This window comes from Carcharhinus amblyrhynchos, chromosome 9, assembly GCF_965287045.1.
Source record: "Carcharhinus amblyrhynchos chromosome 9, sCarAmb.v2.hapA, whole genome shotgun sequence".
Classification (NCBI taxonomy): Eukaryota; Metazoa; Chordata; class Chondrichthyes; order Carcharhiniformes; family Carcharhinidae; genus Carcharhinus; species Carcharhinus amblyrhynchos.
In genome coordinates, this window is record NC_137332.1 from 46,121,103 (window position 1) to 46,138,335 (window position 17,233).

General features: G+C 38.3%; 1 protein-coding gene across 4 annotated transcripts in view; it reads left to right on the plus strand.

Moving 5' to 3' along the window:
• Positions 1–17,233, plus strand: part of efcab14 (EF-hand calcium binding domain 14) — a 78,584-nt gene that overhangs the window by 38,558 nt on the left and 22,793 nt on the right. For 2 of the 4 annotated variants that reach the window (XM_080195561.1, XM_080195563.1), the window contains one exon: positions 12,023–12,134. In XM_080195561.1, the coding sequence (XP_080051687.1) occupies positions 12,023–12,134 (112 nt within the window). The remainder of the gene's footprint in view (positions 1–12,022; positions 12,135–17,233) is intronic. The other 2 variants (XM_080195562.1, XM_080195564.1) reach the window with 1 other exon arrangement.

Below are 17,233 nucleotides of genomic sequence, written 5' to 3' on the forward strand. Positions count from 1 at the left end.
GATCTTACCCTTAACACCATGGGCACTTACTTAGCAGTCTCCTATTTGGCATCTTGTCAAAGGCCTTCTGGAAATCTAAATGAATCACGTCCACTGGTTCTCCTTTATCTAACTTCCTTGTTACCTCCTCAAAGAAAGCTAACTGATTTATCAGACGTGACCTCCCCTTGACAAAGTTGTGCTGACTCAATCCAACTTTATCTTGCACTACCAAGTATTCTGTGATCTCATCTTTAATAATGGACTCTCAAATCTTGCCAAAGTCAAACTAACCAGTCTATAATTTCCCATCTGCTGCCTCTTTCTCTTCTTAAACACAGGTGTTACATTAGCTATTTTCCAGTCCTGTGGTACCCTCCCTGCCTCCAGTGATTCCTGAAAGATCACCACCAATGCCTACACAATTTCCTCAGCTATCTCTAAGAACCCTGGGGTGTAGTCCCTCCAGTGCAAGTGATTTATCCACCTTCAGAGCTTTCAGTTTCCCCAGAACTTTTCCTTGGAGATGGTATGACCCTATGAATACAGGCTGCTCTCTCTCGATCTATGTTCTACAGTGCAGTTGTAATGTTTAATGCTAATCTGACTTTTTCTTTAGGGTCACTGGTTACTTGAGGCCCATGGATTAATTGGACATAGTGTTTGGAGCAGGAAATTAAAAATCACCTGGTGATCTGAATATTGTCTCAGCAAAATTGAATGGCTTTTTAATCCTCTGTGATGTTTAGAATCTATTGAATACAAACTATGGCTGGGAGTCTCCCAAAATGGGGGTGAATCTTTTTTTGTGTGATTTCCAAAATGAATCTCCGACACTGTGCATCACAGAGTGCCCTAGCATGATATTCACTCTGGAAATCTGTGTGTGTGTGTGCACTTATTTTTGCCCAAGAAGTTGGTAGCGTAGCATTGAGTGGGCCACTGTGCATGTGCTGATCTATTAGAATGGAGATAAGTGCAAACGCAGTGGCCCTGACCTCCAGATTGCTGGCCTTCTGAAAACCCCAGTCTCCAATCACAAGCCTTCTGGACCTCTCTGGGTCAGCCCCCATATGCCTGGCAGGCATATTAGCTAGTGCTAATTTGTCCCTTGAGCAGTGTCAGGGTACCAAACTGGCATTGCCCAGGGTGTCCCCCTCCACTCCATATCTCCTGGAGTAGGGCACTCAATGGCCTCTCTTCCTTCTAGCAGGGTCAGCCACCTGTTCCCTGAGAGTGGGGAGCAGTGGTAGCAGTACCATCAAGTCATAGAATTCCTATAGTACAGAAGGAGGCTATTCAGCCCATTGAGTCTGTACCAACCACAATGCTACCCAGGCTCTGTTCCTGTAACTCTGCACAACTACGCTGCTAATCCTCCTGACTAGTGTCCATTTAGCATAGCTAATCAACCTAACCAGTGCATCTTTGGACTGTGGGAGGAAACTGGAGCACCCGGAGGAAACCCATGCAGACGTGGAGAACGTGCAAACTCCACACAGGCAGTGACCTGAGGCTGGAATTGAACTTTGTTCCCTGACACTGTGATGCTAACCACTGTGTTGCCCTAATAAACCCTGTTGGAGTGAACCACTCCTTTTGGGGCAGGGAGGTCTAGAAGATGCTAGTGACTGATTTTACATATCCATTTTAAAAAAAAAGCTCGAACTTGGTCTGTCTTTCTTGTCCGTTCAGTGTATTTTTAAATATTGCCTGAGTGGAAAGCAGATTGTACCACTAATGAAATGGAAATGCCGATTTCCATATTGTAATCTGCTCCGTGCCAGTTTCCCACATGGAGCTGATTATGCTAGAAATCTTAAACTGGGCGATTCGTGGAGTCCGTGGCACCCAGCGGGAAACCTGCAAAACAGCCTTCTCTATTGTCTCCTGGTACTGACCCCTATACTTCCTTATTTTCCCATGGATAACTAGGCAATGTCCTGTGGTATTATTTACAGTAAATTGAATGATATTCTGGTATTATGTAAATGCAATGCATTATTCTGCTCAGGCATCCTATTAAGGTAGCAATGATCAATTGTCAAGTGAAATGTGTTTTGGGATTTTTTTTCAAAGTCGTCTGTAGATTGCTCATTAATTTCAAACTATAGGTTGAAATTTTTTTCCTTAACCATTTGGGTATAAAGCATTGCATTGGTGGAACCCACAAATGATGGTGATGATCAACCAAAATAAATGGCACATCTAAAAGACTCCCTGCCCGGTTTCTCATTCATTAATTCAGAACATACTGGGGGAAAAGCCAGATGTGTGGTTTTAGTTAGAGAAAGTAATAGTTCTGGGAAGGATATGAAACTCAAGCTTTCAGGAGAGACTTGGGCTTCCCAATAAAAGATGCATGAGGATGATTAAGACACAAAAATCTGTAGGTGAGCAAGATCATGTGGAATGTGTAATTACCAAAGCATATTTATTTCTTTAAATTTTATTTTTGTCCATTAATTAGAAGGATATTGGATGAACGTTATTTGTTTGCGCCCCCAAAAAGGTTGAGTGAGTTTGCTGTGCCTCTATATATGACTTTGATCGACTTTGTGTTAAATGCTCAATAGTTCATAAGTACAGGTAACATCACCAGTGAGAGTTTCTATTCATGCTGATACTAAAATTTACACCAATTTTATGAGATTAATTTTTTAAATCTGGAATATCTCGAATAGTATTAGAATTTTTAAAATTCCAAATACAATTTCAACATTGACAGTATCAGAATATTTCTTTAAGAATCCAAAAATGGGTAACATAAATTGCTTTTTGCAGAGATGCACTTTGAAAATAAAATGGATTTGTTGAAAATTGTATGATATTTCTGTCAACCAAATAAACCATAGCCCTGAATGGCCTAAATCAAACTTCTTTTGATCTGCTTACAAAACTAATAATTTAGTTTTGTTATACTTATTAAAAAAAACATACTATTATCTCTTATCCACTTCTTAAAATTGTCACTGTTTGAAGTAATTTTAGCTACAAAACATTCCAAATACTAAGAATGCATTTTAGCAAGAACAATGCTGTGCAAAAGTATAAACCAGTGATAAGAAAGGACTGTAGAGAAAGGGATAATCAGCCATGGCGATAGAAGAGGGTATCAAATTGAAAGGAAATGCTTACAAAGTGGCAAAGATTAGTGGGAAACAAGATGATTGAGAAATCTTTAAAGGTCAACAGAAATCCATGAAAGAAGCTATGAAGAAAAGTAAGATAGATTATGAGAGTTTACTTGCTCAGAATATAAAAACAGATAGCAAAAGTTTCTACAAATATATAAAAAGAAAGAGTGGCTAAAGTAAACATTGGCACACTAGAGGATGAGAAAGGTGATTTAATAACGGGAAATGAGGAAATGGCTACGGCATTGAACGGCATTTGAATTTTGTGTCTGCCTTCACAATGGAAGACACAAATAATGTCATCAATTTTTAACAAGAAGGCTATGGCAGGTGAGGACCTAGAAACAATCATTATTACTAAAGAACAGTATTAGATAAGCTAATGGGGCTAAAGGTAGACAAATCTCCTGGCCCTGTTGGAATGCATCCCAGGCTACTAAAAGTGATGGCGGGGAAATAACAAAAGCACTCATAATTTACCAAAATTTGCTGGACTCTGGGGCAGTTCCAGCAGATTGGAAAACAGCAAATGTGACATCACTGTTTAAAAAAGGAGGCAGACAAAAGGTGAGTAATTATAGGCCAGCTAGCTTAACTTCTATAGTGGGGAAATGCTGGAATCTATCATCAAGGAAGAAATAGCGAGACATTTGGATAGCAATTGCCCCATTGGAAAGACACAGCATGGGTTCATGAAAGGCTCGCCATGTTTAATTTAGTGGAATTCTTTGAGGACACTGAGAGCAGTGGAGAACGGGGAACCGGTTGATGTGGCATATCTGGATTTCCAGAAGGCATTCAACCAAGTGCCAAACAAAAGGCTGCTGCGTTAGATGAAGGTGCACAGTTAAGGGTACTGTATCAGCATGGATAGAGGATTTGTTAACTAACAAAGCAAAGAATGGAGATAAATGGATGTTTTTCTGGTTGGTGATCAGTGACTAATGTGTGCCTCAGGAATCAGTGTTGGGACCGCAGTGGTTTACAATTTACATAGATGATTTGGAGTTGAGACCAAGCGTGTCAAAGTTTGTGGGTGACATTGAGATGAGTAGTAGAGCAAAGTATGCAGAGGGCACTAAACGTCTGCAAAGGGATGTAGGTAGTTCAAGTGAGCGGGAAGGGTTTGGCAGATGGAGCACAAGCTTGGTAAATGTGAGCTCATCCATTTTGGTATGAATAACTGCAAAATTAACTTATTTAAATAATAAAGTTCAGCATGCTGCTGTGCTCCCCTTGTGCATGAATCACAAGAAGTTGGTTTGCAGGTGCAGCAGGTAATTAAGGCAGCAAATGGAATTTTGCCCTTCATTGCTAGGGGGGTGGAATTTAAAAATAGGAATGTTGTGTTGCAGCTGCATAAGGTGTTGGTGAAGCCACACCTGGAGTTCTGTGTACAGATTTGGTCTCCTTACTTGAGAAAGATATACTGGCGCTGGAGGGGTTGCAGAGGAGATTCACTAGGTTGATTTCAGAGTTGAGGATTGGCTTATTTTGTAGGGTATATCAAGATGACTGGTACTGTCTTAACTATAGACAATACAAAACTTACAAGGTAGATATCTCTGTATAAAGATATAACATTTATTCAAAGCAAAAACAAGCAGCTGCAAGGAGATCACCAAAAGGCTTAAGTAGCTCTGAGAGTGCCAGAACCTCTCCGATGTATACATCAGATTCAATCAAAAATAGATCAAATATAGTTTCCTGCCTTACGTTAGTTTAAAATCAATTACATTTAATATACTCACATAAATAATAATCTGACTTCCACCTCAGCCAATTACATTCTACCATCCAGTATAATGTCTCACTCATCGTTTTATTCTGGATGCTAACTCCCATCATGGCTAAAGTCCCTTCCTGTTGCCTGGTTACCCCAGACACTTGCTACAGGAATCAAAGTGGACATTCCCACCAGATCATTGTCAAATTGGATAAATGTGATCCTGCATCCAGGCACATCCTTAGCCAAAGTCTAGGCAAAGAATAAACTTATTAATGTTGCAAAATGTGCTTCCTCATAAGCAACTTGCTGATACAAATTTTTGCTAACTACCTGGTTCCCAGGCCTTTGGCTCTGAACTATTCGCCCTTACAGTAACCTGCTTTCAACTGAAGTGAGCAATGATTCATAGAATACTCAAAATACATTATAATATCAGTATATCAAAAGAGAAAATGCTGGAAAATCTCAGCAGGTCTGGTAGCATCTGTAAGGAGAGAAACAAGCTGATGTTTTCAGTTCAGATGACCCTTTATCAAAGCCCTGCTGAGATTTTCCAGCGTTTTCTATTTTGGTTTCAGATTCCATCATCCACAGTAATTTGCTTATATATATCAGTATATATGTTTTAAAATTATAATTGTTTAATTCCCTTATTGCATCCACATGTGTAAACTATTTGTCTCATTAGCTTATCAACTTGTTTCAAGAATCATTTAACTCTTTACTGGTAGTCCTGTCCGTGTCTTCATGTATTCTGTCTAAAACCTGAATAACTAGTTAGAAATTTCCCACTTCAGCTTATGAGTCGAGACTGAGTAGACTGGGATTATATTCATATATGACTATGATCAGTTGGAATTTAGATGAATGAGGACGGGGATCTTATAGAAACATATGTAATATTATGAAGGGAATAGATAAGAGTGTGTTTTCACTGGCGGGTGAAACCAGAACTAGTTGGGGGGGGGGGGTGCGGGGCGGAGGTGGCATAGCCTCAAAATAAGGCAGAGCAGATTTAGGACTGAGTTGAGGAGGAACTTCTTTACCCAAGGGGTTGTGAATCCGTGGAATTCCCTGTCCAGTGAAGCAGTTGAGGCTATCTTGCTGAATGTTTTTAGGGCAAAGATAGATTTTTGAACAGTAAAGGAGTTAAGGATTTTGGTGAGTGGGCGGGTAAGTGGAACTGAGTCCACAAAAAGATCAGCTATGATCTTATTGAATGGTGGAGTAGGCTCGAGGGGCCAAATGGCTTACTCCTGCTTCTAATTCTTATGTTCTTATGTTAGGTAACTTGACATTTATGAAAGCTATTTAAGGTGTCTTTTTCAGCATCAATTTATTATAAAAGTATAATGAGCCAGAAGAACAAATACACTTAGTAGACTTTGGAAATGTCAAACTATGCTGCTTGTGGGTATGCTAATTAGAACACTTGTACCTCATAAGGGGGAATTACTGCCAATAGTTGTTTCCACAAAGGCTTCTCAACTATATCCAGTTGACATTTATTGCTTGCCCAGCAGCATGAGGCTGTTAGCTCTCAGATAGCTATGCTGAAGGTCAAATGCAAAATGAAACCAGATTTATTGCACCACCTGTGCCTCTCAAATATGTCTGAATTTGAAAAGTCAAAGAATTTGCTTAAAAGTAAAATAACTGAACTTAAATGCTAACCCAAAAAAATGATTGCAATCAGTATTTTAAAGTTACAGATCATTTTTAGTAATGTAAAATTTCAAAGTTAGTATGCCAATTGGGTTCTGTTTAGTGTATTGGTTTATTTCTATATCTACACTTGAATTGTTCAATGTGGGGCTAAGCTTTAGGTTGCAACATCACAATTAGCTCGGTTACTGAATATCAAGCAGAAGTTTGACCTGATGTTTAGCATTTCAGAAGAATCAGTGTGCATTGATGATATCTAACTGATACATGTGGAGAAAGCTACTGAATGTGAATTTGGGATCAATATTATGAATCAAAGTTCTTGGTGCAGAATTTTGTGTGATGGTAGTGCTGATTAGCAATTTGAATAAGGAAATGTGTGCTCCGCTATTCTCTAATGACCTCTGTAACTGATTTCCCAAAGTGCTCTGCTGTTGTAGTCCTGCACTAATCCATAAAATCTGCATGCCTTATTTGATTTGGATTTGAATGGATTTAAATTCCTGTGCAAAATAGAAATGTTAATTTGTGCATGTCTGTTGACACTAGAAAAGCCTTTTTCTGCCAAATAACCTATCTTCTGTGGATAGTAATGTTGCAGTTTTGCAAGAAAATTCAGGGTCTTAAAAAAAATCTTCTGGAGAATAGTTCTGGCAGCTCTCATTCTTTGCAACTGGCTAAATTAGTATCATGGAAACCAGCATCCAAAAGAGGATGAATATTTGAAAACACCGCTAAAGATTGATATGCAAGACTGAAGTCTCCCATACTACGTGCAAAAATCACTTCTCACAATTTCTGCACTAAATTGCATGTGCCACCAATTTTCTCATTCTGCTAATCAGCTGTGAACCCCTATGTGTTTGGTCTTCATCGATCGCTTAACCTTTATTCTTAAGTGAAATCCATGCTGGCTTATCTTGTTTATTCCATGTAAGTCTAAATGCACAGTTAAGTTGCGGATGGTATAGATTTTGGCCACAAATGAAAGCATCTACAATAATTGGATTGTTTCTTCATTTTTGAATAGAGATGTAACACTACTTGATCAGTTGGTCTATGTTGCGCATCTAAAATGAGTTGAAACAATTTGGGAGGTTTTGATGTCTCTCCTGTGACTTCTGTCAACATGTGCATATGATCAAAACATGTGCTCTTTCATCTTTTTTTTTCCTTTTTGACTCCTTGTCTAAACTTAGTTGTAAAAAATGCTCAGGTTTATATACCTTCTCGTTTCCATTCTCATTTGTAAAAACTGCTGCAACGTAGATCATTAGTATCTCATCTGCCTCCTAACTAAATTATCCCCTCATCTGTTTATGAATCTAACCTTTTTCAACTTATTTGTCTACTTTGTTATATGCGTATAAAAACTGAAGTCTATTTCTTTTACGTTTTCTTGCCCCTTTTAGTAGTTCTTTTCTTCCCAATCACATCCAAAATATACTTACTGCATTCGCTTTCTTTATTGTTTGCCCTCATTTTGTCATGTACTTCCTTTTTAAACTTTTGCTATAATCTTAGTTAATCTATGTGACTGTCTTTAATCTACCATTTTCATCTTTTGTGGAGCTTTAGAACTTTCCTCTGAAGGTTAATTTCTAAAAGTATGATGCTTCATTTTTATTGGAATAGAGCTTCTCAGTAAGAATATTGAGGGTCTTTGCCCAGAGTACTGTGTCCATGCAATTGTTACTTCACTTTTCATAGATGGACAAGGTGCTGATTTTCCATAGTACAAAATGGTATAATAGGCCAGTATCAGGATTGAAAAATTTCCACTACTTGACATTTTTTGATATTAGCAAGTTGGAAATCTGCCACTTTAAATCCACGTTCCAATTTCAGGGCTAATCCCAGTTACTGGGTTGTGACAGTAGTTGCAACTCTGTTGTCAGTCAGAGAGTGGGAATTGATTGCAGAGTTATGATTGGAGGAGCAGCGAGTGTGGGAGAGGCAAAATCTTGGAATCCTAACAGTGCTGAGGGGAGACCATTCGGCCTATTGAGTCTACACCAACAACAATCCCACCTTGCCCATAACCCCTCATATTTACCCCGCTAATCCCTCTAACCTATGCACTCCTGGACACTAAGGAGAAATTTAGCATGGCCAGTGCACCTAATCCGCAGATGTTTGGACTGTGGGAGGAAGCCGCAGGAAACAGCACACTGGCACAGCTATTAGCACATCCTAAAAAATTCTGAGCAGAGCATCAAAACTTGAGTCATTGACAATTGACACTCTTTTTAAAAATTCCTTTTTAAAATTATTTATAATAAACAGACCCTTCCCCACCTTCACTTCACTTCTCTCCAAGTTACAACAACCTCCCTATTTTAACGTGCAAGAAAGGGCAGATTCATTGCATTATAAAGAACTGATTGTGACTGAGAGGGACATATGGGGGTGGGGGGAAGGACTCTGAGAAAAGAAGAACAGAGTTGAAATTGAGGGGGGTGGGGGTGGGTGGGTGGGAGAAGGAGGAGGCCTCAAGATGTGAGAGGAAGCGGACAACAGACAATATTGCTCATTTTCACACTGGCAGCTTATTTTGTTTAAAAAAATAACTTTTGCCTTCCAAAACCCCCTCTTGGGTTGGCTTTCAGGCTAGTTTACAAACTACAGCTGACACAACAATCATCCAACCAAAACATTAAATCCTTTCCAATGAATTTCTTTCTCTTTTATATTTGTTCACAGGAGACAATGGATTGTAAAAAGTGCTGTAACTTGCCAGCCGCACTCACTGCAGTGACTGTCACTTTGTGCTATAATCTGAATGTGATTTCTTGTCACACACAATTTTCATACCTTTTTGTTTTCAGCCATTAATTTTCACATCCTTTGGCCACTCTCATCCCTGCAATATAATTGAGTGCAGTGCAGTTTATTTGCACTGTGGAAGCATTTGTTTTACAAATGCTTGCTAGTTGCAGTGTAGCCATATGAAGAAAGTTTTCTAAAGCTGAAAGTGTAGTCGATCCTGATGCTCTTTCAGGTTAAGCTCTGTTTTCCTGGAGGGTCACCATTGTGACCCCGATGTGGCTTTGGAAGAGGTTTTGGCTAATGTGGAATAAATGCTTAAGTTAACAGAAAATGTTACACAGCTATATACAAGCTCACTAGAAAAGACCATGAATGATTATTCTCAGATTGATTAATAGTAAGATTAAAATTTCTGAGGTTAACACTCCATTCACACCTCAACCGTTTGGAGATGTAAAATTCAAAAATGAGTAATGCAACTTCAGTCTGCAACATGTGAATGCTGTCAGTCTTATGGTGTCAAGTTGCATTGCATATCTGTATCCCACTCTTTGCCCCACATCTTAATAGTGGGATTCAGTTAATTATGATATTTAAATCAAACTCCTCAATGCATTTGAGAGCCTATTTAAATTAATGCTGTCTGACAGTTAAATGGAGACCAGAGCAGGTGAATCAAACAGCTAAGTGCTTTTCATAACACTGCTTCTGAGTCAGAACAAGCAGGTATGCACCCCATGGCCCTTTTTGTAAACCTCCAGCCAATTACTACCTGGACTTAGCTGATCGGTCCTTTTAGCTATCAGGTGGGGAAGGAAGTAAAAGTAATGATATAGTCAAATGTTTTGGGACTGCAAAGGTTTTTGCAGATTCCCCCCCCCCAAGAACTGTTCTTCCTGTACTCCCTCGCCATAATTTTTGGAGTCTGTTTCTTTCAGCTGTGTACTTTTTATTCTGAAGATAATGAAAATTAGTGCAAAGTTTATATAGTTTCTTCAGTTTCTCCAACTTGTCACCCCGTATCCTTTTTGTCTTTTATTTGTACCTTGAGTATACTTTATAACTGAAAATATAGCCCAGAATGTATCTGATTTTAATGAGTTTGATAATAAGAAGGGAACTTATTTTGGATACTAGAGTTCTGACATGAGTGCATCTTAAGGCTCATTTAATTTGAAAAATATGATATATGTTTATTTGGCACTGATATGAACTACAAATTAGAACATTAAAATATTCAATGACCCTGCCTCCGCTACTCTCTGGGAAAGAATGTTCCACAGCCTCGCAACTCTGAGAGAAAACATGTCTCCTCATCTCCGTTTTAAATGGGAGACCACTTATTTTTAAATTGTGTCCCCAGCCCTAGTCTCTCCAACAAGGGAAAGCTGCCTTCTAGCATTGATCCTGTCAAGGATCCTTAGAATTTCCTGTTCATAAAAGCATGTTGACTCTGCTTGATTGCATTGATATGTGCCCCACTGTAACCTTAATAATAGAATTGAGCGTTTTCCCTATGACCAATGTTAGGCAAGCTGGCATGTAGTTTCCTGATTTCTGCCTCCCTCCTATCTTCAATAAAGTGATTACATTCACTGTTTCCAACTTGATAGAATCCTGCCTGAATCTAGGGAATTTTGGGAAATTTAAACGAATGCACCTGCTATCTTAACAGTCACTCCTTTTAAGACCCTAGGATGAAGACCATCAGGACCTGGGGACTTGACGGGTTTTAATTCTAATAATATTTTCGGGACTCTTTCCCTGGTGATTGCAATTGTTTTAAGTTCCTCCCTTCCTTTTTACCTCTTAACACACACTTCTGGGATGTTATTTGTATTCTTAACAGTAAAGGCAGATGCAAAATATCTGTTAATTCATCACCATTTCCTTATTTTCCATTATTTATTCCCCAGTCCCACTCTACAGAGGGCCATCATCCACTTTATTTTGTCTTTTCTTTTTTAAGTAGGTATAGAATGTACTATCTTTTTATATTTCTAGCTAGCGCTCTCTCGTACTCTAATTTCTCTGAATTTTAGCAATTTTTTGCTGTTTTTTATATTCTGTCCAATTTTCTAACTTGCCACTCATCTTCACAGAATTGCATGATTTTTCTTTCAATTTGATACTATTTTTAATTTCCTTAGTGAGCCATGGCGTCCTTCCCTTAGAATTTATTTTTCCCATTTGAATGTGTCTTTTGAATGTTACACATTATATCCTTAAATGTCCACTGCTGCAACTCTACTGACTTATCCTGTAACCTAATTTCCCTGTTCACTTAATCGTGTAAATTGAATTTGTGTCTATATGTGCCCTGTTTGTGAACACAACTCCTCGCTCACCTGAAGAAGGAATAACACTCCAAAAGCTTGTGCTACCAAATAAATCTGTTGGACTTTAACCTGGTGTTGTGAGACTTCTTACTCTGTTTAGCCAGCTCTGTCTCTATATCCTAATAATTGACCTTATACAAGTCTTAGGGACACCTTTTTTACCCTTGAATGGAATTCAAAATTCAATCATGTTATGATCACTGTTACCTGGGGTAGCTGTTATTATGAGGTCATCAATTGATCCTGTCTCTTTGCACATCACCAGATTCATTCTACTTAGAAGTACTTACCACTACACTTCATGAATTCTTGATATAGCTCCCAAGTATAATGATGTTTCATGCTTGTTGATTGCTGATCATCTTCAACAATTATTGCTGATATTGTACTTGTTCTTCCCTCAGCAGAATGACAGCAGTCAAATGTCAAACCTTCGGGAGAGGTTGAAGGTTATGGTGAATGCCCTGACTAGCAAGCCAGATAATGTAGGCAATACAAATGCAATCATCAGTCAAGGTAAGGAAACAATCTGAAGATGAAAATTTGAAAAGGGAATATCTGTTTTCACAAGCATTCTCCCTGCTTTGAATACAAGAAAATAGTGCTAATCAAATATTTCAATATCTTTCCTAAAAGGCAATTTTAGCATTAACATATTTATATATCAGAGAAGGTCTCCATCATGGTGAAGTCTAGTATGAGAAATATCATGGAGCTGCTCCATTACAAGCCACAGGAAATGTGACTTCATCCAGGTTTGAGGGTTAGCTTGGAGTTGCTTGACTCTGCAGAAACCATATTACAGCTCTCTGCAGTGCTTGAGATTACTGATTAGTGATAAAATTGGCAATATTTTAAAAGTTGAAGAAATATTTTAAGTGCATTTCTCCTGCAACAGCGAAAAATGTAATTTTACTCGAAGTTTAATTTTGCCTATAAAGGCTGTTGTCATAGGATTTGTAATACTGCATTTTTCCCATTTTCAATAAATCAATATAACTTGAGAAAGACCCACATGAACCTGCATGTTTGGTTAAGTTGCTGTTTTAATGGCTCTTTTCTTAGGATAATAATTCACCAATTTATATAATCCTGCTTTCCAAACCTGAATTGCTGTTTTTTTTTAAATAGTCTTGTTTAGTTTTTTTCATATACAGCGACAAGCAGTATTCTGTACATTTTTTGGAATGGAATCAGAACAGCAGTTATAAATGTTGATCCCACCCATGCTATTTAACTGTTATTTCCCGTGTAGTGTTATGGGTGCATTACTGAATACGTTCTGGAATGTGGTTAGTGACTGAAGTAACCTTGCTGGTACAGATTTCATTCCTAATATTTAAAAAGATCAAGGTTTACACATTTTCAAGATTTGTTTTAGTGATGAGAAAATAATTTCAGTTGTTTTTACCAGATGACACAAACTGTAGCACTAACCACCATTTATATAACTTAGAAAAATATCAGGATGAGACAGAGAATAGGAGCAGAGTAGGTCATTTTGCCCCCCAAGCTTGTTCCAGCATTCAATATGATCATTCAGCATGATCCTCTGTCAACTCCACACTCTCTCGCTCTCTCTTCAGACGCTTGACACCTTTAGTGTGTAGAAATCTATTTCTTAACCTATTCAGTGATGTGGGCTCCACAACCATCTGTTAGTGAATTCTACAGGTTCTCCAACCTGTGTGTGAAGAAATTGCTCTTCATCTCATTCCTGAATGGCCCTCAGATTGTGAACCCTTGTTGTACGCCCCTACCAGCTAGAGGAAACATCATCTCTGCTTCCAGTTTGTTCAGCCCTTCGTAATTTTATACACTTCATGAGATCCCTTCTCATTCATCTAAACTCCAGTGAATAAAGGCCTACCCAACCTAATCTCTCCTCATGTGACAATCCTGCCATCTCAGGAATTAGCCTGATGATCCTTTGTTGCTCTTCCTCTATAACAAGAAATGGAGGAGGAGAAAGGAGGAGTGGAGGGTGGCAGGGAACTGTATTTAACTGGCTGACTTGAATTTTACTTACCCTAATCTTAAGAAGATTAGTGGTATTTAAGCGACATGCTTTTTTCCTGACTCTTATCTGGATAGTACAGCCATGCATATGTACTTCTGTCCTATCACAGGATGAGAATTGATTTTCCTGGACACATACTTTCTTTTTGCAAAGACAATGATTTGCATAAAATGAAGATTCCCTATATGTAAAACTAAGCATACGTTTACCACTGCTATTGAGACATTAAGTGAAACAGGGTCTTTGCCTGTCCATCATTGTTCATATGTTTGTACTTCTATTGTTTAAAAGGTCATTATGTATCTTTGATTGTTAAGGAAATCCCATCAATTTAGTCATGATTTCTGATTAATGTACTGGAAAAATTCAACCATTGGGGCCACCCATCTGAACTCCTGTTGGCTTTAAATTAGTGATATGAGAATCATGACATCACTCCACTATTTCTGCTTTCTTTCAACTGAGGACCTTATGCACATTCAGATATGGAATAGGCTGTTTCTATCTCCCAACAATCTCCTTCTGATCCTGTAGCCTTGATGAATTGCGTATCCTTCGTTCACTTAAAAATACTTTGTGCATACAGTTTCATGCTGTTATTTAACAATTCGTTTTTGGAATTTCATTTAACAGACAGGAGAGAGGGGCAGGATCAGTGGCTGGGAGAGGGGAGGCAGGCGCAGGGGTGGTGACTGGGAAAGGGTGGGGGCAAGGCAGTGGCTGGGGGGGGGGGGGGGGGGCAAGGAATGTGGAGTAAAAAGAAGGATGTAAGATAGATATATAAGAGAGGAAGGGCGAAGTGAGGAAAGATGGAATGGGAAGTAAGTGGTAGGAGTAGCAAGGAAATGGGAAAGAAATTAAGTGGTGCTTATGGAAGGGAACAAATTTAGACTTGCTTCCTAGAGTACATGTGGAAACAGTTTAAATTATTCTCAAATGTTATTCAAAGCAAAAACGGAGCACAATTGTTGCTTCACATGCAAAAGATGCCAGTAGGTGTCACTGGTGGTGTACTTTTTAAAATCAATTGCACACATTTCTTCCTTTTTAACGTCTAATACCTCTTTTAATGAATTGTGTAACAAAGGGAGCACCTATCCTATGTTGTTAGAAATAATGAAATGAAGCACAGAAATTGAAGTGATCATTACAGAAATTCTACCAGTTTACAGCTTTCAATCATTTGTATTAACATTATGGGAGCTTCCCTTCTCTGGAACCATTTCTAGAAACAGCTTTTGTAAAATCTATTTCTGCTCCGTCAAATTCAATTTTTTTCTGCATATTAACTGCACGTCGTCTAAGCATAAAATGCAATTTTGTAATTTGTGCATATTACTTTTCTCTATGTATGTTGTAGAGTTGATGTTATTATTGCCTCCATTGCTGTTTTGACTGAAATAATATGGGAATTCAGGCAGGTTTTTGGGTAGGAAGTGGAAATGTTTATAGGGAATGAAGTTTACGTTTGTAGTGGGAGTTGTACTTTGTAACTCTTCTTAATGAGCACTAGTGAGTTTCAATTCCTGAACGGTGTGTGGCAGCTTATTTAAAAAACATTTTCTGTTTGTATATTCACAGAAAAATGCTGGAAAATTTCATCAGGTCTGACAGCATCCATGGAGAGAGTATACAGCCAACATTTCAAGTCAGGGTTCTGACGAACAGTCATCTAGACCCAAAATGTTGGCTCTATTCTCTCCCCACGGATCTGTCAGACCTGCTGAGATTTTCCAGCATTTTTTTACTGTTTCAGATTCCAGCATCCACAGCATTTTGCTTTTAATTCTGTTAATATATCTGAGCTAGAATTTCCTGGAAAGTTTCAGCATAATAGAGTTGTTCTTTTCTTTCTCTGAGGAGTTCTGCATTTCCAGTTTTACAAATGTCTACAAATTTGTTCTTTTGCACATTGAAGCCCCACTTTATTTATTACTGCATTGTCATTTTCTCATGCAAAAGATCAGAGAATGCTAATTTCCTGAGAGGGTGGTCCCAGTATTTATGCTGATTTTCACTTGTTTAACACTTTTTTAATGTTGGCATGAATGTTAATGTTTTCTGGCAACTTAGGCCACATTTTCCCTTACTGTAGAAGCCAGTGGCAACTTCGGCATAATTTAAGTTGAGGGAATTCCAACCTACTGTGTTGGTAGGTAAATATGCATGAATTTTTAATTAGGATTTTTTTCAAGGTGTTTTATGTCAAATCTTAAAATACTGATCTTTGAAATACCTTCAAGTGGAGTTTACCAAACTTAATAATTACTTGATCGTAGCTTCTGTGCCCAATTTAGCTGCTTATGCACGATCTCTGAGGAAGAAAACAAAAACTTCCGGGTTTTGGGGCCATCATAACTTGAGAGTATCCAAAGTTGCACTGGGGACCCCACCTGCACATACCAAACCCACATGAGCGTATTATTCTGTGCAAGAAAGTATCAGTGAATTGCGAGGTAGGAAAGTAGGTGTGAGGTTGCACTTCAACTCTGCCATTCTGTTTGCAAGCCCTATGTATCACCAATTTCACTATGTTGAAGTATGTTTTGTACACAGTGCGATTATGCTCTAAATATGTAATGCCTATATGCATAACTTGCATGTGTATTCAACAACAGTTCCAATATTGGTGAGGGAAAATGTTATTTTCTTCCTTTTATTGTAATTGTACGTTCCTGTCTTTTTGAAATGCTGGTTGATTTGCTGCTTCTATACCATCTAGAGCTTACTGTATATACTGGTTTGCATTATATTTTCATTTAATGGCAATCATGAACTTCATGCTGCAGTGCCGCATAATGTTCCAGAATTGCACTAAATATTAGATTATATCAAATACAATTGAAAGTATGCAATTGTTGTGAATTGAGATTGATTGGAAGTTAATGCTTTCACTTTAGGTATTAGATTTTTTTGACTTGGAGGAATTAGCAACATGAGGTTGGAATTTTATGCATTAAATTATTACTGATGAATTACTCCTGGTGCTATGTGCTTGTGAATATAGAAGTAGGAAGACAGCAGATTAATGCACGGCTGGAGAGATCACGTAAGGAAAAGAGCTTTTATTCCTGGGATATCAGGACTTGTTTGGAACCTGTACAGGATGGATGGGTTGCACCTCAACAGAGCTGGAGTCAGTGTCCTTGCTGAGTGGATTTTGTGCTTTAGGAGAGGTTTTAAACCAGTTTGGTAGGACAATGTAAGCTAGGATTTTTTTAAAATTCTGTGCATAAAAGATTGGGAGCGCAATGTGCTGGAGCAAAAAATAGAGACGTTTTGTGGGGTCAGATTAAGTGAATTCATTAAATTTGAATTAAGATTTTACAGTACCTAAACGTAAACACACAAAGCATGGTAAATAAGATTGGAAAGCTACAGGCACAGCTAGCCACGTGAGAATATGATGTTGTGGTTCACAAAAAGGCAGAACTGGATTCTGAAAATTTCTGGATACAAGGTGTTAGAACAAAATACAAAGAACAATACAGCACAGGAATACACCCTTCAGCCCACCAAGCCTGCACCGATCATGCTGTCCTATCTAGACCAACTGCTTGTATGCCTCTATTCCCCACCTGTTCATGTGTCTATC